General features: G+C 42.1%; 1 protein-coding gene across 1 annotated transcript in view; it reads right to left on the bottom strand.

Moving 5' to 3' along the window:
* Positions 1-23,670, bottom strand: part of DNAH11 (dynein axonemal heavy chain 11) — a 3,007,685-nt gene that overhangs the window by 1,497,264 nt on the left and 1,486,751 nt on the right. Inside the window, exon 44 of the mRNA XM_085631597.1 lies at positions 14,586-14,717. Within this exon, the coding sequence (XP_085487723.1) occupies positions 14,586-14,717 (132 nt within the window). The remainder of the gene's footprint in view (positions 1-14,585; positions 14,718-23,670) is intronic.

Here is a 23,670-nt window from a genome sequence, read left to right as displayed (position 1 = left end):
GGACGCAGCGTGGACTCTGGGGCATTCGATAGACAGGAGACTCCACTCCTGGATTGTCGGCCGCTGCTTTGGTCACCACCATCTCGATAGTTAATCTTGTGGGGGGGCTTCGCTTCGTCTGAAGATGACGTGTCAGGTGCTTGGATTCTTGCTTCCGTCTCCGCTGTTTCTTCGAACTCCTTCACTCCTTCCTCTCTCGTTTCCTAGCCCGCACGCTGCACTTCCTCTTCCGGCTTTACGACGATGCACAGAGATCCTTGGCCCCTTCCTTCCACCTGACTCCTGTGGTAGACGAGGAGAACTGAGTCGGCTTTCATCTCTGGACCACTGGAATCATCGGGTAGGTGGCAACTCTAATATATTTAGTTCATATTACATCAGACAGACTGCAAATATTCAAATTACTCAAAGGTAAGTGTGACTGAGAATGTACATACATGTAACATTAGTGCATACCTCATATGAGCTTTATTGTTTTAATTGCAGTAACATTTTACACATGTGAGGATGGTTTTAGTCTAATTTTTGAGCCATTATATGTTATACAGACAATATAGCACATTTAGGAAAGTCGGGTTTCTTTATCAGTGAAAGTACATGTATGTAGTGCTAGAGGCACTCTTGTGGTTTGACACCAAGTGATGACCTTTGACTACCATTATTTTAACTGACTTTAGTGTGTTATTTCATCCTAGCCTGGGTGTTCAACAGTCCTGCATATGCCTTGCTTCTTTTCTTTCTTGTAATCTTGCTGTCTTTCAGTGGGAGCTGTCACGGAGTAGAACAGCCTTGCCAAGAGCAGAGCGTGTGGGATGTGCATTTGAAAGCATGAAAGGGAGAGAGAGTTGTGGAATGTACTTTTTGGTCTCGAAGTGCAGTGTTGTGGGCAGTGATGCACACATATGCTCAGTGTTGTACATTGAGAGATGAAGTGTGTGAATCTATAAGCAGTTGTGCATTGTGTTGTACAATAATGAGAATTATGAAGTGCTTACTATTGGCTTTGACATGGCCTCATGTGATCCTTTTAACTGACTTTGCCTTGCTTCAGCTTTTCTGCATGTACAGCAGCGCTTACAAGTTGCTTGGGTTATTCACCTTCAAGGTCTTTCTGTTTTTGTGAGGGATTGTTTATGTACTCTGAAAGACTTTTATGAGCTTCGTCAAGATAGAGGCTGGAACATGCGAGATTTGGAGAAGGGGACGCGAGAGCTCCTTCCTGTCGTGGGAATGCTTGCTTGGAACCTGGCCAGTTCTGGTAAGATTCCTCTCGCCCGGGGGGAGGTTTTTCTCGAACCTTCTAGTGTGTTTAAAGCTGAGGGTTGTAGACTTGGAAACCGGGTGTTTGGAATCTGAGTGGGGGTGGACGCGTCTACCTTGGAGTGGAACCCTGGTTGCTGAGGCTTTCAAACCCCGGCTGTTTTAACTTCCAGGAGTGCGTGAGATGTGGTGTTTGCACCAGGTGATGTATTAAGTTTTGGTTAATGAGATTGTGATGTTTGGCCAGTGGCTTTGATCATTTGAGATGTTTTCTTTGTGATGTAGGAGTGAGTTGAGGTGCACATCCAAAGTAATCATCTGATATGTGTATGTATATATATATATATATATATATATATATATATATATATATATATATGTATATATATATATATATATATATATATATATATATATATATATATATATCTTTCTGATCTCTTGCAGGACGTCCAGTATATTTGCTTGAGTCTTAACTCATTATATGCTGCTTGTTTATTAATCAGTATTACTCATGCATTTAGGTTACTATTGCTTGCATATAAACAGATATATCTCTTTGTATATTTGAATCTTTTGGATTTGGCATCTGGGAAAGCCTTTTTGTTAGAGAGCATTGTGTAAAATAAAACCCCAAGCCTTATTCTAAAGAGAGAGAGTCCTTGCATTTTGTAAAATAAAACCCTTTCCTAAAGGTGCTGTGTTAAAGTCTTTGGCTGTGCCGAATGGTGGGCTACCGTGTGGAAGATTCTGTATTATCTGATCGGTGCAATCAAGACAATTTATTAGACAAGGAAGATTTTATTATTCATTAAACATCTAAATTAGCATTGTTAAACACTCCTATGAACAGATTCTCTAATTCCAAAATAAATGCACTGTCTAATAGTAATGGTGAGCGTACCTTTTTCATCAATCATTGAATCAAGTAAGAAAGATGTAGTAGGTGCATGTTCATGTCACATATCTGCAGACACTTTGTTGTATTTTGTGATGTGGACAATTTTGCACTGCAACAATACCCCCTCTGATGGCGAATCAAATCATCATATCAATTTCTTATCAGATGGACAGAGTACAATTTTGGTTTTCTTCATCATTGTCTTCTAGAATCCTCCAGAAATTTTATGTCATCAGACTATTTACTCTGGCTATCCTCCAGTTCGACATCTGCTCTCTTTCTCTTCACTTGTGCACATTTGTATACCTTAATACTTACAGACAAGAATAATCCACAAAGAGCAATTATCACTAAGGGTTTCAAGGTGCTCCCAACAATTTCACTCCCTAAGTTTCCAAATTATCGTCCTATAGCAGAAAACCCATTCCCTATTGCTTCCCAAGCACCAGTTACTGTCAACCCTTTTGAATATTTCTTTAGGACTGTAATATTACTAACGTACTTCTTCAGGTCTTAAACTCTCATATGGAATGCAAGTACAACAATGTTGAACTTTTAACATCCAGCAGACTCTTCCCTCTTTTGCTACAAGGACATATTAAGCAAGTTGATTCTGAAAAACCATTGATCTCTGTATCTATAACTAAAAATCCTACAGCTCTACTAGTAGGTCATTTGTCAACTACAGTAGAAAGCTTTCTTATCTTGTGTGAGTTGAGTATCACTCCTACGAATGGTATCAAAACACCAAAAATGACTCCTACATATTTACTAGAACTATCACCTCTTTTAGTTCTCATTTGTGTTTACCTTGCCGAATCATAAATTGGTCCCACATGATACATTTTTGGAAAAACTTTTCCTAGATAACATGCTCCATACCGTCTGTTGGGTAATCCATAAAATTAATGTTCCCTACAAATGTAATAAACTCTAGGAAGCACAGGATCTCCTTCATATAAATATAAAACCAAATTTCCTTGAGTTTGAAATGTATGGTCATATTCAAAAGTCCTTATGAAATTTTTATCAGTTGTAGATTTTCTAATACATGTTTATAATCTCCCTTTGTGTTGTCAGTCTATAGCTAATGCTGCCATGGTTCTCAAAATCTATACTAATCTATGTTCACTTTCATATTTTGCCCATTGTGTCATTTTTGAGTGATTTGTGGCATTAGCTAAAATGTCTCTCCTGTCTTCTAATGAATTTCTGAATTGCTTTTCTACATCTATTAAAGAAAAAGTCAAAATGTGCCTATGTGCATAAGCTGTGTCCAGTGTTAGTGTGGGTCTAATGAAATGTCACACTCTCAGCGCAGGAATCTCTGAAAAGACCAAGTCATGGTTTGAATAATATTATTGGAAATAAACTTTCCCATAAAATAAGCTCAGCAATAATCTATAGGAAACTCCATATGTCAAAGGAAGATGGTGATAGGTTATTCCTTCAGCAACTGATGCAGGTAATTGCATACAAACATTGCATGCATGCATCCTGAATCCTGAATGATAACATATTGATAACGCAGCTTAGAAAAAACAATCAGTGAATAATCGCCTCTAGAAGCATCTACGTGAAAGTCTTTCTCATCTATTGCACGTAGACTATTGCCAGTAGGAAGGTTTGATGGGCATGTGTAGACTTAGGCTCTTCATCACGTAAATGATGAGGTATATTCAGAATTATAAGTAGGGCTTTTGGTTTTAATGTACATTTTTTTTTAACATTTCCATTTGTAGTTATCCATATTTATTTTTTGTACATTTTACCTGTATTTATCCATATTTATTTTGTGTTTGTGTATAAATGAAGCTGTAAAACTACATTTCCTTACTTATTTAACAGATAGGACATGCACTCATACTTTTAAGTCTGTCGTCATTTAAGTATTCAATCTGACAAATATTAAGTAAAAATATATCCACTACAGCCTTATAGCACAAACGTATGTTGACATATGCCATTCTTTAAAGAAATTTCATCCTGTTTTTTAGTTTCCCATGCTGTCCATCTGCTCATATGTTAGGCTACAATTCATGAAAAACAGTTACTTAAAAGAAGCACAATATTCTGCATTTACCCACTTTAAAAAAGAAATGCAGACAGTTAACACATTGTTTTCTGTCTGTATTTATCTGTAAAATTGGAAAACAGGGATTCTTAATTATAAGTAAAGCAACTATTATTATTGATTGTTTGAAGGGCCATCTGAGGCTCAAACACGCACCTGCCTCCTGCAATAGCCAGCTGGGGTGGGACTCGGTTCCCAAGCATTCCACCGGAGGTGTGGGAGGGGGAGCCAGCCCTCCTAACACCACTTAGGCTCCCTTACACTCCCACAGTGCAAGATTATTTGTTTGAAGGGCCGTCCGAGGCCCCAACATGCACCAGTCTCCTGCAGTACCCAGATGGAGTGGGACTCAGTCCCCCAGCATTCCACCGGAGGCAGAGCCAGCCCTCCCGATGCCACGAAGGCTCCCTAGCACTCCCGCAGTGCAGGACACTCGGGAAAAGCCCAGGCCAAGGGCAGACCCATCTGCACCCGTTGGAGGCCGGACCCTCCTCTAGGTTCCTTGACCTCATCTCTTCCCTTTATCACTGACTACATCTGTGCAGTTTCAACACAGACGGGCGAGATATTGGTGATCCTGAGGACTGGCCTGGACTCCATCTGCAACCCCGAGACCAGGTAGGCCCTCTGGGGTATTTTTATTGCAGACCTACCTTTGTTCTGGGACTAACAGGTTTACGGTCCCCTCTCTACACTAGGAGCGTTGGTGCACATTGACCCCACCACCGCTTGTTCTAACATATTTCTGGGCTAGCCTAGCACAGCCTAGGTTGTTTGGTCTTGGGGGCCCCATCTAACTACTATGCTGTCTTGCCTTCAAAAAGGTACTGTTATCACCTAGTCAGGTCAAATGGGGAAACGAAAGACAGCAGCAGAAGCTCATAAGGTTCCAGCAATAACGACCCTGGACTGCTTTTTACAAGGAAATTTAGCTGGTGGCTCGACGGCTCTCCCGCTCCCCAGCAAATCAGCTGCTCCCATACTCTTCTAGCCCTTCAAGTGATCGGGCCCCTTGACTGCGCACCCCTGAACTGGTGGAGTCGGCAGATCCTCCTGCACCCCCCCCCCCTATGGTCAGGACCTAGACCACGGCAGTGTTACATAGATGCAGGTCATTGAGGGAGGGGCCCGCAGGGCACAGTTAGCTCCAGCGATCGTGCCAGACTGCAAGATGTTCTCCAATAAACAGGCAGCAAGTCAATCTGATATCCAGGGGGGCCAGTAAGAGGTTTGGGCACAGGGCCAAGCAAAAGTAACCCTCATCAGGGGCTAGGGCAAAACGCCCCAGGGCGAAAAACTCGATATCATCTCAGGAGCAGCACCTGCTACGAAAAATGAAATGACAGCCATGCTGGAAGCATGCATGGGCTCCAACCTTGATGGTCTGGACTCCAAATTGGAACCAATCAAACATTTGGCCTCCATTGAGACTGAACTTTTTGACCTGTCCCAGCATATCATGATGGCCAGCAACCAAGTCAACGACAATTATATGGCCCCTTTGGTGGGCAGTGGTCATAAGAGCCTTAGACAACCTGTCCCCCTACTTGCAACTGGGGAGGTTCTTTCAGCAGACACCCCCTAGCATGAAAGCATCATTCCCCATCCTTCCACCGTTGTGACCCGTTCTCTCGCCTCCCAAAGAAGGACCACAGGAGGTAGCATCATCCCTGGAGACCTCCAGGATGAAGACCTGTTTTGGTAGCAATAGGACTACCAGGAGGGAGCCTGAGCGAGGAGGGGATTCCAACCTTGCATACAGGGAGCCGGGAATGCAGGTCCAGGGCCTGTACCCGTGTTAAAGCCTGGTACAACTGAAGACATATCAATTAAAAAACAAAGTGTTGCACTGGTTGAATAACAACACAACCTTGGGTTTCAGAGTGGGGAGGTATATCAACATGGTCAGGAGGGTTGGCTTGATAGGAGGGACTAAATAAAACAGTGTGGTGACTGTGTAACAATTAATTTCAACAGGCCAATCCTGGCAGAGAGGATTCTCCATGCGGCCAGTCACTGTACAACCTTGGACCTTGTTACTACCATTAAGGCCCTTCCCTTGGGCTTCTTCTACAGACCCCAGAACCCAAGCCATAATCCCAAGCTTTTGGCACCCAAGGAGACCAACAAGAACGGTTCATCATGAATGGCAACAGATTCCTCCACCCGCTCAAGCCTCCAACACCTTTTTACTCCCGAGGTTCCGGGATAACTGTGATTGACTTGAAGGGCCTGTGTCATTGATTCCAACTATTCCCTTCCTGCAACCGGACCCTATCCTTTACCAGTTGGGCCATGGCGACTCTGGACCTCATCCCTTGGACCTTAACTACTGTAATCTTATCTCTTGGAATATAGTCGGTCTGGCAAGTAAAATCACAGTTGCAGAGTGGCGCTGCTTTGTTCAAAAGTTTGACATTATATGTTTGCAGGAGACCTGGGCCACTGATAATCCACTTCCTCTGGAGGGGTACAAGTCTTTCTGCATGCCCGCTTGCCCCTCGAGGGCTGGCCGACCGAAGGGGATCTCGCTGTTTATGTTTCTCCTATGGTTAAAGGCAGTTTCGTTGAACTGAACACAGGTAATCCATGTTTGCAGGCCTTGCCAGTTTCCCGTGGTCCCAGCAGATTATTGCTCTTGAGCTTTTACAATGCTATCTCATCTCTCCCTGAGGTTTGTAATATGTCTCAGCAGGGCACCTCTATGCCTAATTTCAACGCTGCCACTCGCCACACTACACATTTTGTTTTGGTCGGAGATTTTTATGTCCTTCTTTGCGGGGACCCTAGGCTGTGGGGTATGTCCCCGTCTTTCTTGCATGCACTTTGTACATAGTGGCCAGAGCAACATCCTAAATACCCTAGTATGTGATTTCAACCTCCTGTCAGTGATGGGTAAACTGGACCCTGACCAGAGGGACATCACTCCCACCTTTAAAGGGAATGGTAGCAATTCCTTTATCGTCCTAATTTTCATCTCAACACCCCTTTTTTTACTAATATCCAACTTCTCTATTTAAAGCCAGTATCCATAGCGATCCCAACCCGCTATGCTTCAGAGCTAGCTGGCCTGCTTTGGGCCTGAAGAGGGCAGGAGGGGGGCCCACCGCCGACTATAGATGTGGGTAGAAGGCTCAAATGGACTGAGATCATTCCTGGTTCTTTTCACGAGACCCTACAAGCCAAATGCCAGAACGAGATCCAGCTCTGGCCGCACAAAACTGGCTGAGGAAATTATTGTCAATGCTTTTGTATTAATCTCTCGCTCTATCGCTGACCTTATCACGGTCACTGTCCTCGCTTCCAAAAGGCATTGTGATAGGGCTCCAAGATGGTTTGACTCAGTTTGTTAATATGCGGCCAGGAAGCGAAGGGAAGCCCTGCATGCCATCCCCCAAGGTAGCACCCAAGTTAGAATCCGCAGAAAGCAGTATAAAGAAAGCCCTCTGCAAGTGCGAGGAGGCCTTGAAGAAGGCTGCTTGGAGAGATCTTATGGAAGGCATCATAATCAAGAGTAGTACTAAGTTCTGGAGGATTGTCAATAACCCTTTTCCGTGAATAGATACAGTAAACACTTTGGAAGCCCATATCACAGAGAATGACTGAGTTAGCCATTTTGAGAAGATGTTTGGGGGATCTCTGGTTCAGAGCCCTCCCCTTGGCGTGGGTTGTGAAAGATCAGCCCTGACAGTTTCGGAGGGAGAAGTGAGGGCGGAAATGGTTGGGCTGATGTGCAACAAGGCCCCTGGACCTGATGTAGTTCCTCCCGACCTTTACATCTCCAACACAGAGTTATGGGCTCACCAGCGCTGACTTCCGTTATCAACGGGCCGTTAGGTCGGGTCCTTTAAAAAAGGGAACAGAGATAGCACCCACTGCTACAGGCTGATTTCCCTGCTGGACTCTGTGGTCAATGTTGTTGGACAGATCTTATTAGATAGGTTATCCATCTGGGGCTCAGAGAATTACATCCTTTCAGATGTCCAAAAGTACACAGTCGCCCGCTCAGGCACCATCTTTCTGGCTTTTCTGGACCTTTCCTCCCCATTTGTCTATGTGAACAGAGGTAAATTGTGGCAGACCTTGCTTTCCCTGGGGGTGGATAGGGACACAGTCCTCTTTATACAAGATCTCCATCAAGACACGAGGGAGGCTGTACGATATTTGGGTGAGCTGAATGTATCACGCCTGTTTCCTATCCAGAGAGGGGTCTGGCAGGGTTGTACCTTTGCCCCTTTTTTTATTTAACGTTTACAATAATAACTTAGAGAAGATCCTTTTGGAAACTGAGACAAATTATCCCCAAGTAGGGTGGCGTGGCCTTCTAGTTCTGTTGTATCACTTTTTGGTTAAATTTTTGGTTACTATGCCTTGTGACAATGCACAAGCAGTGAGTTCTGCTACTAACTATGTTAGTAGGGATTGGAAGTCCCTTCTAAGAAACAAAGGTCAAGTTTCGGTCTTTGATCTGAAAGACTGTTTTTTGCAGGGCAGGCATGTGGAGGAGAATTATGCCTCCTTTTGTGGACAGATTTTTTCCGTCCTAGACTCAACGGCCCCTCTTAAAGTGCATAAGAAGGTAGGAAGAGCTTCTGCACCATGGTTCAACGACAACCTTCAAAAATTGAAACTTGAGTGTAAGCAGGCAGAGAGGAAGTGGAGGAGGAGCTATAACGATAAGGATAAAAGTAGATGGAAACGGTTGATTGGGTGCTATAAGACAGAAATAAATGTGACTAAGGCTAACTATTATTCTAGCACTATATTAAAGGCTCAGAATCGACCGAGGTGCATTTTTAAAATTCTCAACTCCCTGACTAGCCCCGAGTGTGGCAAGAATCAGACTCCCCCTTCGCAAGAATTATGTGATAGCCTGGCAAGCTATGTTTATGACAAAATTAACACGATTATTGCAAATTTGGGGGAAATTCCTTGCTGTCAGGAGGTAGTGAGTCCGGTACATTCTAGGGCTGGAAGTGGACCATGGGTAGGGGGTGTAACTATTCCTTCCCACCCGGAGAGCCTGCATTGTGGGAAGTTTTTATCCGAATTTCCGATCCTCTCAGTAGAAGAGTTTGGTAAGGCTACTTTAGGAGTTATGTCAGGCTCACCTCTGGACCCTTTGCCACCGAGAGTCTGGAAGGAATTTGAAGTGGAGCTGTCTCCCATACTTAGGCTGATCTGTAATCAGTCTCTTTCCAGTGGTGTGGTTCCTTCGCAGTGGAAGCAGGCACTTGTGATGCCTCTGCTGAAGAAGTCCACATGGGACCCAGCAGGCCCTAGTAACTACAGACCCATCTCTCTTTTGCCGTTTCCGCCTAAAATTGTAGAAAGAGTGGTGGGCAAGCACCTCTCACAACATCTTCAGAAGAATAATATCTTGGAGGAGGTACAATTTGGGTTTCGGCCAGCACATGGCACGGAGACGGCATTGGTGACCATATTGGACGAGCTTCGATTGCAAGCAGACAGGGGCTGGTCAGTAGCTCTTGTTCTGCTTGACTTGTCTGCTGCCTTCGATACGGTCAACCATGCGATTTTGTCGAGGAGGCTGGAAGAAATTGGGGTGACCGGGTGTGCCCTTTGCTGGCTTCAATCTTTTCTCGCTGGGAGGAGTCAAGCAGTGGCCCTGCCTCCTTATCAATCTTCCTTCTCTAAGATTAAGTATGGTGTCCCCCAGGGCTCTGCAATTAGCCTGATCCTTTTTAGTATTTATATGCTTCCTTTGATGGCCATCATTAAGGCATATAATATTATGACTGTAAATTATGCTGATGATACGCAACTAATTCTCTCCATGAAGGGTGATGACGTGACCTCATTAGAAGCGTTTCATGATTGTTTGAGGGCGATGTCTCACTGGTTGAGATTAAACTCCCTACAATTTAACGCTGGTAAAACTGAGGTTCTTTATTTCTCTGCAGGGAAGGCCCCGCAGTTGTTGCCGGAGAATTTCTGGCCTTTGGATCTCCCTAAGACTCTACACCCAGTGGAGAAGGTGCGGAACCTGGGCGTTATATTTAACAACAAGTTAACGTTGGAAGCTCAGGTTAACCAGTTGGTAGGAAGCTGTTTTGCTATGATTCGTACGCTGCGAAAAATTCTGCCGTTAATGCCTTCTCAGACTCGAGTTCTAGTAGTTCAGGGCACTATATTAAGTAGACTGGACTACTGTAATGCGCTGCTACTGGGCTCTTCTAACTATCTATTAGACAGATTGCAGCGCATCCAGTTGACAGCAGCTAAGCTGGTGCTAGGCTGGCCGAGTTATGCATCTTCGTCCCGGGCCTTGTCAGAGTTGCATTGGCTCCCTATTAGACAGAAAATCCAATTCAAATCTCTCTGCCTGGTGTTCAAGGCCTTGCACGAGATCGGCCCTATCGCGTTGCAAAGGAAATTTGTTTGGTACGTTCCAGGGAGATGTTTGCGTTCTGAATCTGCCAGACTGGTTAGAGTACCTAGATTCAAGAAATCTAGATCTGGAGGTATAGCCTTCAGTGTGATAGCTGCCAGACTGTGGAACGCGCTTCCGTTGGAGTTAAGAATGGTGAATGACCTCCTTCCATTTAGGAGGAGTTTAAAGACCTGGCTTTTTCCTAGCTCCTAAAACAATGTTGTTTGCTCTGTTGTTTCTGCCCACATCTAACAGTTTTGATACTTAGCGCCAGGATGCCTGCAAGGTGATAGTGCGCTGTATAAATACGATAAATAAATAAAATAATAATAAATATGCAGACGATACAGTCCTGATGGCCAGGACAGAGCGGGGTCTGCAAACGCTTTTAAATTCTTTTGTCAAGTTTATAGGGGATCAGGACTTGATGGTTAGTAACTCAAAGTCCTACATCATGCAAATAGGTGCCCGCTCAAGTAGACCCTATACCTTTAAGGTAGGGTCCATTCCAGTCCCAAGGTCGCAGTGTTTTCTCATATGTGGGGTTATTGTTAGATGCCAAAATGAAATAGGGGCTCCAACCATCTCGTTAGATAAATTACCTCACCCGGGAGACTGCAGGTATTTTGAACTTTGCCTCCAGATTGGGAAAAAGACCGGTGGGGGCATTATTAAAGCTTTATATGGCCAAGTGCATCTTAAAAGCACTATATTGCGATGAAATATGGGGGTATACCACCAAAGATCTATAAATTGCAGTAAATACATTTCTGAGACGGCTTTTATCCATTCCCCAGGACACCTTGTCCTCCTCTGTTCACGAGGAGCTTGGTCTGACTTATATTTTCGACCTAATAGCATATCGCCCTGTGTCTCTTTGGTTAAAAATCTGGGCAGGTAAGGGGACAACATTAAATAAAATGATCTTAAAATACTGTTTAGCTCTTGATCATGCCTCCCGAGTGTTGTGGTTTAAATATATTGGAGGAGACCCTAATGAGCATAGGGAGAGGTGGTCTTTTTAGGAACCCTGACCTGATCAACAAGGCGGACTTGCACCAAACAAAGGCAGCTTTCTTTGCGCAGCAGACGTTTGCCAGGGAAGAGAATGAACTTTTGAAGCCCAGTGTATGCCACTTCATGATGTTACAAACCAGTCTGACGGTGGAGCTGTACCTACTGGGGTTCATAAACTCATATGACCGATTTCTTTTGACTAGATTCTGGTTTGATCTCTTCCACCTCCTCCTCGCCCATCCAAAGGGTCAGAGCAAGGGCCAAAGCTTGTTGCCCTGTGGCTGCAATGGAATATCTCCACAGGACATGGTCCATTTTATGATACCCCTAGATAGTCATTATTCGTTCCAGTCTTAAAAACGGCCAATTTTAGGCAAGTGCAACCCGCTTTTATTTTTTTACAAATGCTCATGGGTAGCACAGTTTTTCATGTGCTTAAAGTTTTTTAATCTGCTGTCGAGCTAAGGTCTAGTTGTGACTAATTACTCTGTTTCTTACACACTATTTATGGCACCTCGCACTTTGTATCATTTTGCTTGCCTGTTAGTTCATCAAATGTTTTTATGAGATGTGATTTATTGCGTTAACTAGAGCGATTCTTGGAGTTCTTGTATCTCTGATTTACTTCTACCCTAGGTTATTATCTAACCTAGCACATTGCTGTGAGGCTTGTTTTATTATATTTTAACATGTGCTTTTATGGTTTTAACATTGAAACTGAATAAAGATGTTCTGACTGACTATTAGTATTGTTGTAACAAGAAATACTCATGCACATATGGGTTTGCTTCTAGCGCTACCTGCGTTAGGCTCCATGACTTCTCTAGTGACAGACAGTTTAGATAAAGATTGCAGCACAGTTTTTGCAGTTAGTTCCCACTTGCACAGATAGCAAAGCAAAGTTCAAATGTCTCTTTCAGCAAGATATGTATAATGATCTAAGTGAGACTTCCTGAGCCCTGCTCCATGTTCTCCTAAGGGACAACTTTAGGATCCTTCACCAATTTGGGTCTTGGTAATCTTCTTTTTAGGGTGGGCAAAGCTATTAATGGCAGTCTCTAATAAATGTGCAGTTCAAATTCGCTAATAATCACTTCCAGAATAAGTTGACTCAGTCTGTTTAGTGGCAATGCAATTTCAAAACTCAGTTCAGTCACAAAGTTCAGTTCAAGGACGTTCAGGTGGATGTGAATTGTTATAGCAAAAAGTGAAGAACGCTCTTTCCTAGTCATTGGCTGCCAAGTAAGTTAATTCAGGTGAGGAATACCTTCGACTGGGTACTCTTACTTTCTTTGATCTCCTCACTGAAGGCCCTTCTTCATCACTTCCACCAGATCCATCAGCACTTTCTGGTACATGCACTTCAATCAAACTGTCTTCCTCTCTCTTGCCTTCTGGGCCATCTGTCTCTGAGTATAAATCACATTACTATGGCACTAAGCCCTTCACCAGGGTCTGAATCTGGCACAGTCAATGTTATTGGATGGGACCCTTCTGTACCGACAACAGCTGGCTCTCTCAGACCTTTCATTTGAGCTTTGGTTTCCCATGTACTTTCATCAAGGTCTGTTTCTCAGGCTACGTATCGATGTATCGATCTCTATTACAGAAATGTATCTATTCTGACCTAACAATGCATGTGAATACCTGCAAGAAAGTCATGTTGGTAGAAACTGGAACACAGTATTTTATGAAATGCAGCATGGTAAAATATAGGCCAAAACTATAAAGTCAAATTAACCATTAAATGGTATGGTGCACATTTTATATCTGTGTGCACAATCTAACATAAACAAATATAAACTCTTTCATACATTTAGTTCATATTGCATAAGACATACTGTAATCACATTACTCAAAGGTAAGTGTGACTGAGAACTATGTTGAATGTACATACACATAACATTAGTGCATACCTTATATGAGCTTTATTGTTTTAATTGCAATAACATTCTACACATGTGAATATGGTTTTAGTCTAATTTTCAAGCCATTATATGCTATACAGACAATGTAGCATACATTTAGGACAGTTGGGTTTTTTCATCAGTGAAAGTACATTATTAACCAGCAGAAGAAGAAGGTTTTATTATTAATTAAACATCTAAATTAGCATTGTTTAACACCCTTATGTATAGATTCTCAAATTCTAAAATCAATTCCCTCTCTAATAGTAATGTCGAGTGTACATTTTTCATCGATCATTGAATCAAAAAAGAAACATATGCTAGGTTCACGTTTATGTCACATATCTGTGGACGCTTTGTCATATTTTGTGACGTGTAAAGAGTGGACAACTTTGGGCTGCACAACTTTTGAAAACGATACACTCCAGCGGATCATTTCAAAGTGTATTTGATTTATCACTGATTTATCATTGTGTAAGTGGTCTTACATAAGATGCTTAATATCTCAGTATCATGACTTATTTTCTTAGCATTGAGGTTCAGCATAACCAACTTGCGTGCTCGCACCCTAACACACAATACACCAATCCCTCTTGTAAGAATGCACCTTACATACCCCAAAATGTAGATGTACTGGCTTGTAGACCTGTGTGGGGTGCTTCTAGTAGAAACGCCTCTACAGCTTTATAAATAAATAAAATACAATATTCTAAAAATCAAAATATGTAACTGTTAAAATACAGTTCTTACCAGATTTAAAAATTATTGTATAATAGAAAAGAGATATTCACTCGTCTAAAAGTATTGATGTTTCTAAAAATGAAATTTTTTACTGCATTGCCTTCTATGTAACTTACTTCATATGTAATGTATTGCGTCATTTACAAAGTATGAATACGCATTACTAAAGCAGTTTCCTCAGGATAATTTACAAATTTTCGATTTAAAAAATGAATACATTTTAAAGTTGCATCAGTTTGTTTAAACATTTGTGTTGCGTGCAGGTGAAAATATTAATATGCAAAATCGTACCTGATCTTGAAAAAGTGCTCCGCCAAAAGCCCAAATGCATGCAAATACAAAGTATAGCTCATAAATCTCTCTTGAAGAATCAGGATTCACATTCTCAGGAATAAGGATACACTCCAGGAGAGAACAAAGAGTCTGGAAATGCAACAAAACCGCTATGAGAACAAGTACTTCTTTTAAACCAATTTGGCCAAAATTAAACCAATCACTTGCCATTTCTGGACCTCGCATGGTGGACATAAACTACAAAATATATGAAAACAAAGTAAAGAGGCCTGGCGGAAGTTCAAATACAATGGGGCTAATTCTATCCATGCTCAATATCATAAACTGGAATCTAATGTTTAGTTTTCCACCCGTGAATGTTGCAAAGGAGGCGGTTTATCAAATATGCTGGATTAAGGCTGGTTGATAGGTGTTAGATTATTTATTAGGAATAACCTTTACAATCAAGTCACCCTTCCACAAAGGGTTGCTCTCATGAGCCCTACCAGGTTCTTTTTGTGAGGTCCAAATCCTCCCAATCTGTGCAGGTGTCCAAGCACTTGCAAACAAACCTTTGCACTGAGAATCAACGTTACTTACAATCCATTTCCAGTTTTCACATAGGCATAGTGGTCCTTGAAGTCTCTCACTTTGTCAGAATAAGGAAGGCAATCAAGTGGTGGGCACCTGATTGCTTACACCTGGCTCACTCAAAAAAACGTGGTACCTCCTGGCAGCTGCCTTTCAGAATTTTGTTGTTGTAGAGAAGGATTCTGGTTTTGATGAAAGACCTGTTTTCTGCTTAAATCACAGCTCTGTCTCACTGCTCGTCTGATCCTATGTTTCCTAGTTTAGTAAATAATTAGAGTAGCTATTCCAGTGATTTTGTACTGATTTCCTGTGTAGGCCTAGCTCTTCCAGTTTCTGCCTGTTCCCTGTGCAAGCAGCGAACTATCAGCTCCTTTCTGCTCCCACGGTCAACTAGAAACATTTAATTTTTTAGGTTTCACCTGCACAGCGCTTGCTCTGTGCTCGTGAAATCGAATGGATTTAATATAGCTTAAAAGGGGTTTACGTCCGGCCTTCGCTTCTTATTTGGCCGTGTGCTTGCACATCACTTTTCTTTCATTTCCATCGGTTGTAGCGTGGTATTTTTTTGGGGCTATGCTTCTCTTATCAGTATTCCATGGCCTAATTACTCATGCTCATCCACTTTTGTGGCTGAAACTTCTTTATTAGGATAATGCTGGGATCCAACGCCTTTTAAATAATGTTTGCGTACTTCTGCTGATGTATTTGAAAATAGTATTGTGTGGTAGCACGCATGGCTACATTTCTTTGGTTCTTCCACACTTTCATTAAATCATTGGGCCTCTAATTAACTTTCCCTGGCTGCATGCATTTGTTCCCGTGCTGGTATCAGACTCCTTTTAACAAATGATTCTGTAATTTTGCCGATGCATTGGAAGAATTAGTTTTCTTCCCGTTCTGGGATCGGACTCCTTTTAACAAATCTTTTCACTATACTTTTATTACTTTATTGTGGCTTTAATTAATTTTCCCTCGCTGCATGCATTTGTTTGCATAATTAAGCTGATCTTCGTTGTTTGTCTAAAATATAAGATACATGATTTAGGATTGTTTTTGGGCTCCGACTCAGTCTTCTTTATAAAATATATTTAACTATTTTTGTTATAACTACTTTCCAAATCATTTTTACAACAGTAACACACACTTCTACTATTGGGGATTACCAAAACTTCCTTTTTCATTGCACAGCTTGTTTGATTACAATGTTTAGCCAGTCATTTAATTTGCCCGTCACTTTAACATATTTTAATCAGCAGTACTTCACACTGTTTATAGGCCAACAACTGTAGAGCCGTTGGTAACTTGAAAACATGATAACATCTCTTTACAGGAAAAAGTGGGCCACATTCTAGCTCTTGTAAATATGCTTTGGTTTCTCTTTGAGGAGGGAAAAAAACACCAGCGGCTTCTGTATAAGGGTGCTGGAGCTGCACCCCCACTCCTTTTAAGGCTCGTGACAAACGTATTTGTAAAATGAAGATTAGAAATGAAGATACAAAAAGTAGGAATTGTTTGGCATTTTTTAAGGCATTCTGCGCCTGTGTGAGCATGTGCTCGATTGAGCACTGCTAGGGCTTACCCACACACAGCCCTGGTCTTTTCTCACAGTGCTGTGACGTCAGTCTCATTTCTCCACCTTCCCCTAGAGCGCTGCTTAAAAACTGCTTGGGGTGTTTTGCTTTCAAGCCCGGGCTTTTCAAGTCTTCATGCCACTCAACAGTAGTAACTCCGCCCTTTACCATCTCCCTGCAGGGGGAGGTGTGGCCCTTAAGCTTCACTGACCACACCCATCCTGTGATGTGATGGGAAAGGGTGGATTTGGGAAGCATGCGAAAGACGCCACAGACAAACGTATTTCATCAGTCTGTGGTGTCAGATAACCTTTTATTTAGTGTATTTCTGATCCGAAAAGGAGCCCCTTTTATAATCAGTGGAGCACGCACATGAATCCCAGATTTGATCATGCTTTGGTGATATGACCTTTTCCAGCAACATGGCCTGATCAGCAGCTGCCTCTAAAACAAGTACATTGGGAGAAGGAAAATCTGTTTCCTTTTGTCTTTCCGTTTCTAACTGCTGTTCTCTTTCCTCTGCAGCAACAATGGGTTGAGAGCTAAACTCTTTACTGCCAAAACTACATGTGGCTATTTTTATCTCGAGTGCAGTTTATATGTGCTTATTGTTTGGACAGTGGGACATCTAGATGAAATTTGCAGGAAGAATAAAACCAGCACTAGCAAAACCACTATGTGTAGCTCGTTACCCAATTAGTGATGTGTTTTGTTTGTACGTGTAAATAGGGGAGTTATTGAATGTGGAGGGTTGACTGAGAGGGTAGGTAAAATGTGATGACTGGTTACATTAATTGAGTGAATGATAGTGGGAAGCATGATGCGCATGGGTGAATATGAGAGGGTAAGTTTTCAGCTTGTGTTGTTTTTAAATGGTAGCATTGTATTTTTAAATTACTAACCTTCACTAATCTGCATCTACAGCCCGTAGTCCCCGTTCCGTCACGGCTTGTGCCGATTGAGCTGAGGGACGCTGGGCTTTAATTTCATACTTCCGGCTTGACCGGAACTGCAGTTAGCGCTCTAGTCTCATGCTGTCAGCCCCCAGGCCTACTTAAGGCGGGGCAGAGCGCGGACGCGCGCAGCTGCGCGCCAAAGTTAAGCCCGTCTGCGCCTGTCCACGCCAGGACGCTGCCAGTCACCTGGACCTCTTTATTTTCTGTTTCTGTTTCTACATCTATGCTGCATATTGGTGAGTGGCCCAGCATGGCTAGATTATCTTACTCAAGTAAAGAGCTCAAAAACTTAAATTAACCTTACCTTAAACTACCTGTGGATTTAAGGGAAATAGCTAATACTGGTATGCATGAAAACCACTGTTTAAAGAATCCAGTATCACCGGACATACCTAAACTAAAATGCGGTCCAGCTAAAATCATAACAACCAAATCGCTAAAGGCGATTTATCTGAATGCTCGCTCAATCCCCAAGCATACGGTGGAGCTATGGAACCTTTTGGACATGGAAATACCCGACATCTGTTTTATAACAGAGACCTGGTTACATGACCATGCTTCCACGGATGTAGCTATTGCCTTTTCACCGCAATATAATATAATTAGAGTGTATAGGAAGGTGAAAAGAGGGGGAGGATTACTCATAGCCACTACTGCAGGCGTTGAAATCATTACCCTGGAATCTATAGGCACCGACCAACTTGAACTATGCATTTCTGGAATAAAGGGTATGAGCTCAACTAGGCACTATTAGAGGAGCCCTAGTATATAGACCTTCAGGCCCGAAAAATGACTTTGTCCATAAACTACTCAAGGCCATTGCCCTTCACGTGTTAGCTGCCGATGTTTTCCTTTTAATAGGTGATTTTAATTATCATAGAGAGATATTATCTGATTCAGACACAAATCAGTTTATCACCAATATGAGCACTTTAGGATTAACTCAAATGGTGATTGGCCCCACCCACATCGTGGGCCATACGCTCGACCTATTATTCACTAACACCACAAACATTATAGTAGAATCTCCATCTCCTCTACTATGGTCAGAACATGACTTCTTGAAGTTCACAATTCCAACTCTGACCATTGGAAATGAGATTGGGGTGAAACTATATGGAGAAGATCATGGCGGAAAGTCACTTCTATCTCCTTTTCAGCTCATTTCAACCTCCCACCACAGTGCCTAGAGAAGAACATTGACCAGGCAGCCTCCCTCTATGAGGGAGCTATAACAACCACTCTGAATCAGATCGCTCCTCTCACTAGGATTAAAATAAAACCTAGAACTGCCCCTTGGTTCACAGAGCAATTAAAAACATTAAAGACCTCTTGTAGGACCGCAGAACGTAAATGGAGAAAAAGTAAAGCCTAAATAGACCGTGAGAGCTATAAAAATGTCCATCGTAGTTATATGGAAAATATTAGACAAAGTAAAAAAAATTCCTCCTACATCGAATTGAAAAGGCGGCAAATTCCAATAAAGAACTCTATAACATCCTAAAGGAATTACGATGCCTCCTGTTCAGTTAGGCGTCCCTGTCTCACAGGACTGGGAGGACTCTCTCCAAATTCTTCGAAGAAAAAATTATCATTTTTCACAGTTCCTTTCCTCCATATGAATATTTAAACATCCAGGAAAAATACCATATTTCCCCGTTGGCTATTCCCCCCTCTTAGAGGAATTTTCCCAATTCAACCTTGAGGAAGTAGCCAAGGCCATGGAAAAAATTAAATCGGGCTCACCAGACGATCCTGTGTCACCACGTTTTTTGTCTAAAATTGTCCTGGTGCTTCTTGACAGTCTCACAAATCTATTTAATAGGTCACTGTCAAAATCAGTGGTCCCTAAGATATGGAAAGCTGCCAGAGTGAAGCCAATTTAAAAAAAAAACTACAGCAGGCCCAAATCTTTTAACTAACTATCATCCAATATCCCTGCTCCCTTACTTCTGGAAGGTACTCGACTCACTGGTTAACCGGTAGCTCGTAGACCACCTTGAGAGTCATGGATTACTCGATCCTTCACAGTCCAGCTTCAGGGCAGCCCATAGCACTGAAACAGCCCTGGTAGAAGTCACTGACAACATCTGACTAGCATTGGATAGAGGGCAGTCATCCATTCTCATCCTGCTGGATCTATCTGCAGCTTTTGACACCATATCCCATTGCATTCTTGAACGGCGGCTCTGGGATATCGGTGTCAGGGGGAAGGCCCTGGATCGGCTTAAAAGTTATCTAACAGATCGAGTCACTGTAGTACAGATTGGCGATTTAGTCTCATGCAGCAGGCCTGCTAAGATGGGAGTACCGCAGGGCTCAATTCTGAGCCCTACGTTATTTAACCTTTATATGACCCCTCTGGCCATGGTGATCAGATCATATGGCTTTGACGTAGTGTCATACGCTGATGATACTCAGATTCTAATCACCTTTGGTCTTGACCCTATGGATACAAAATCACGTTTAAAGAACTGTATGGTTCACATAAACAGAAGGATGAACATCAACCACCTACAATTAAATGGAAGCAAGACCGAGATAGTACTTTTTGGTAAGGCTCACGAGCACTGGTCTGGTGACTGGTGGCCTCAAAATCTCGGTCCATGCCCACCCCCAAAGCAGACAGTGAGGAATTTAGGAATTCAAATTGATAATCAATTATCAATGAAAAAACAGGTCAAATACATATTTGGCTCCTGTTTTGGCATTATGCGCAATTTGCGCAAAGTGTTTAAATGGATCTTGTTAGAAGCTAGAAAAGCACAGGTACAGGGACTGATTATTAGCCGTATGCATTACGGCAACGCTCTGCTGTCGGAAAGAAGTGTAGACCTCCTTTCTAGGCTTCAGGTCCTGCAAAATACAGCTACCAGGCTCGTGCTGAATCTTCCATCTAGAACCCCCTCAGCGCCCAGCCTTAGACATCTTCACTGGCTGCCAGTGAAGAAGAGAACCTGTTTTAAGATCTTATCCCTAACACATAAAAACTTGTATGGTAGAGGTCCGAGCTACTGGGTAAAAAAGCTTAGTTGGTACCAGCCAAACAGGCCCTTAAGATCTTGTAACAAATCCCTCCTCACTCTGCTCAGAGTACGTACTGTCAGAAACGGGGGTCGAGCTTTTTCCTTTCTTGCCCCTACTCTCTGGAACAAATTGCCTTTACACCTACGTATCACCTCTGATCATAACCATTTTCGCCAAAATCTAAAAACATGGCTGTTCGATCATTACCTCTGTCCCTCCTATGCTGATAACTCGGAGCCGTCCGCCAGCGCCCTGAGACTTTCGGGTGATTTGTGCGCTAAGTAAATGTTCCTGATTTGATTTGATTTGATGTAAGGTGGGTTAAAGTGAATGAATTGTTGAATTTGTATAGGTTAGTGTGTATAATGTGTAGGTGCTAGTGAATGATCTTGAGTAGCTGAGTAAGTAACTGAGCAGATGACTAGGCATGATAGGGTGGGTAGATGAAAGCTCATTTAAAAAGCATGAATTGACTGAAATACAACCTGCTGCCTACAATAATATATTTCAATAAATGAAAGTACAACAGTGAGTGGGTGAGGCAATGTGAATTAGGTCAATGAGTGGTATGGTAGATGTGAATGCTTGAGTGAGTGAATGAATGAGTGCAAGTGAAAGGGTAAATGGCAGAATGAATGAGTGGGTGGATGAGAATGTATGACTTAGTTGGGGAATAGGAGTGTGGGTGGAGGGATAAATGGGAGTTGAAATGGTGTGAAGCATAAGCTGGTATTACTGGTGAAGGTTTGAAGGGAATCTAGTCAGTCATAGGCTTCTTGCCACTTAGCTGATTCCGAAGGATCACTGTACTAATGCATCCACTGAGCCTTCCGACAGGGCTGCTGATCTGTATTTCACTCCATGGTTTGAACTTCAGCTCCCCACTCAGTCTTTCATCCTCTTAAGGTTGATAAAAAAGACTATTGAGTTGGGTAAAAATTAATATCTGTGTTTACCTTCCAGTCCTACCACTTAAATCACCAGTCGCCACTGGAAAACAAATATTTACTGCCCATTCACTGTTGAGACGTTCTCAACTACAAAACAACACTATATCATCTCTTCCCAGGAAAAATGTGCCCACATTCTAACACTTGAAACAAGGCTTTGTGTTCTCTTTAAGGGGGAAAAACTAATCGCTGATCTTCGTTGTTTGTACAACAATTTCTTCCATGTAACCTTATCCTTTCAGCACATATTTGTACTGAGCTTCAAACCTATATGATCACGGACTGTTTTAGGGCTGCGGCTCCTTTTGAGTAATCTTCGTGTTCTTTATAAAACACTATTTGTAACCACACACGGATACATGTATTTGTTTAGCCTACACTCTCTTTAGGGCATCGCTTTGTTTCAGCACGCATTTGAAAGGTGGTGGCAAGCTCCAAAAGTTTGTCTGCCACCTATTTACATTTTTAAGCACCTTTGTGAGAGCATACATTTGAAGAATGATTACCTGTAGTATTATTTATTAAGATAATATTGCACAACGATTCACCAAGCTACAGTTTACAACAAAAAAAAGTTGATTAATCCCATAGGCAAAACCTAATGCATTTACCATTACTTGTTTATACTAGAAGACAGGTGGGCATTTTGTTTCAGCATGTGAGTGAGTCACTTCCTGTTCTGGCTTGTTTTTGTCATTCCTGTGTCCTTCTAGGTTGAAAATACTAGTGGATTTTATGTTCACTTTCTATTAAGCCATTTTCTGCAGTTCCTTGTCCTTCCCCAGTTAGTGATTCTGTATACTTGATACTCTATTACAAACAACACTTTACCTGTGTGTGGCCAAATTCACCTTTATTTGTGATGCGCTACATAGAGACTGGGACTTTGCACCCTATTTCAATGAATGTGCTGTTTCCAGCAGGGGCATGAACTTGAACCCGCACCGAAAACAGCACGTTAGGGAAACGCGCACCAGCTGCTTGAAGCCATTGGTCCATATTTCACTGCAGGTAACAATCTAGCCCATGTTTAAAAATGTGGCAGGGACACTCTTTAAGGTGGGTGCAGTGACTGACTACACGATCAAGATTTCCCCATAAAAGTTTCAAAGCCTGAAGGTAAACTATCCACAGAGTTAAACCTGGTCCCTGTAAATGACTGGCAAACCAGCACAATCAGTCTTAACTTTTGACTTTGACCTTGTGTAGCTTGACCAGATAACCGCAATTGGCGCTTTTGCTTTTTGGTGCTATTTTTAATGCAAAAGGTAAACATTTATGCCTCGGTTTCTACTAATTGGATATTTGTCTTTTTGGTGTCATTTTTATAATAAACTCTACTCTATTTTTTTAATTGGTTTGGGATTTTTGTTGTCTTGTGTTTTCATTTTATTACTGTATGAGTATAGTATAAATACTTTACATCTTGCCTTTAACCTAAGCCTGACTGCTTTTAAGCCAAGCTTTAAGAAGGTTAAGCACAGGTTTATTTCGTGGCACATGATTAATATTTCAAGTGGGTCTGCATCCTCTTCAATTAATGTTCCAATTTCTTACACTTATTATAGTCCAAACTACTATACATGTTTCTTCAACAAAGAGTAACACATATGCCTGATATTTTAGTGTACAACTTACTGTGTCAATGAAGACCATGTCGTCCTCTGTCACAACGTACATCATATATGACTCTGTGATAGAGGATTCTAGGACTCTCATTTTAGAAGAGAGTATATGTTTCACATTTATACAAAGTTTGTAGCATATCCGTCTGTCACAATGTTCACAGTACTTCCATCAACCACAATCTTTACCATCAAAATCTATGCCACTAATACTCACTGCAATATTACATACCCCAGCTTGCTAAAATGTGTAATACAGATGCCCTTTCTCATGGGGAACAGAACAAGTCTCTATCACAATGGTCACCAACTGCCCATCTATCCCAGCATACATTATACTCTCATGTGATATGTACTTAATACCACAGGGGGATCATTATAAT

This window comes from Triturus cristatus, chromosome 10 (genome assembly GCF_964204655.1).
Source record: "Triturus cristatus chromosome 10, aTriCri1.1, whole genome shotgun sequence".
NCBI lineage: Eukaryota > Metazoa > Chordata > Amphibia > Caudata > Salamandridae > Triturus > Triturus cristatus.
The sequence above is the reverse complement of the archived record's forward strand: the minus strand, read 5'-3'. Positions and strand labels throughout refer to the sequence as shown.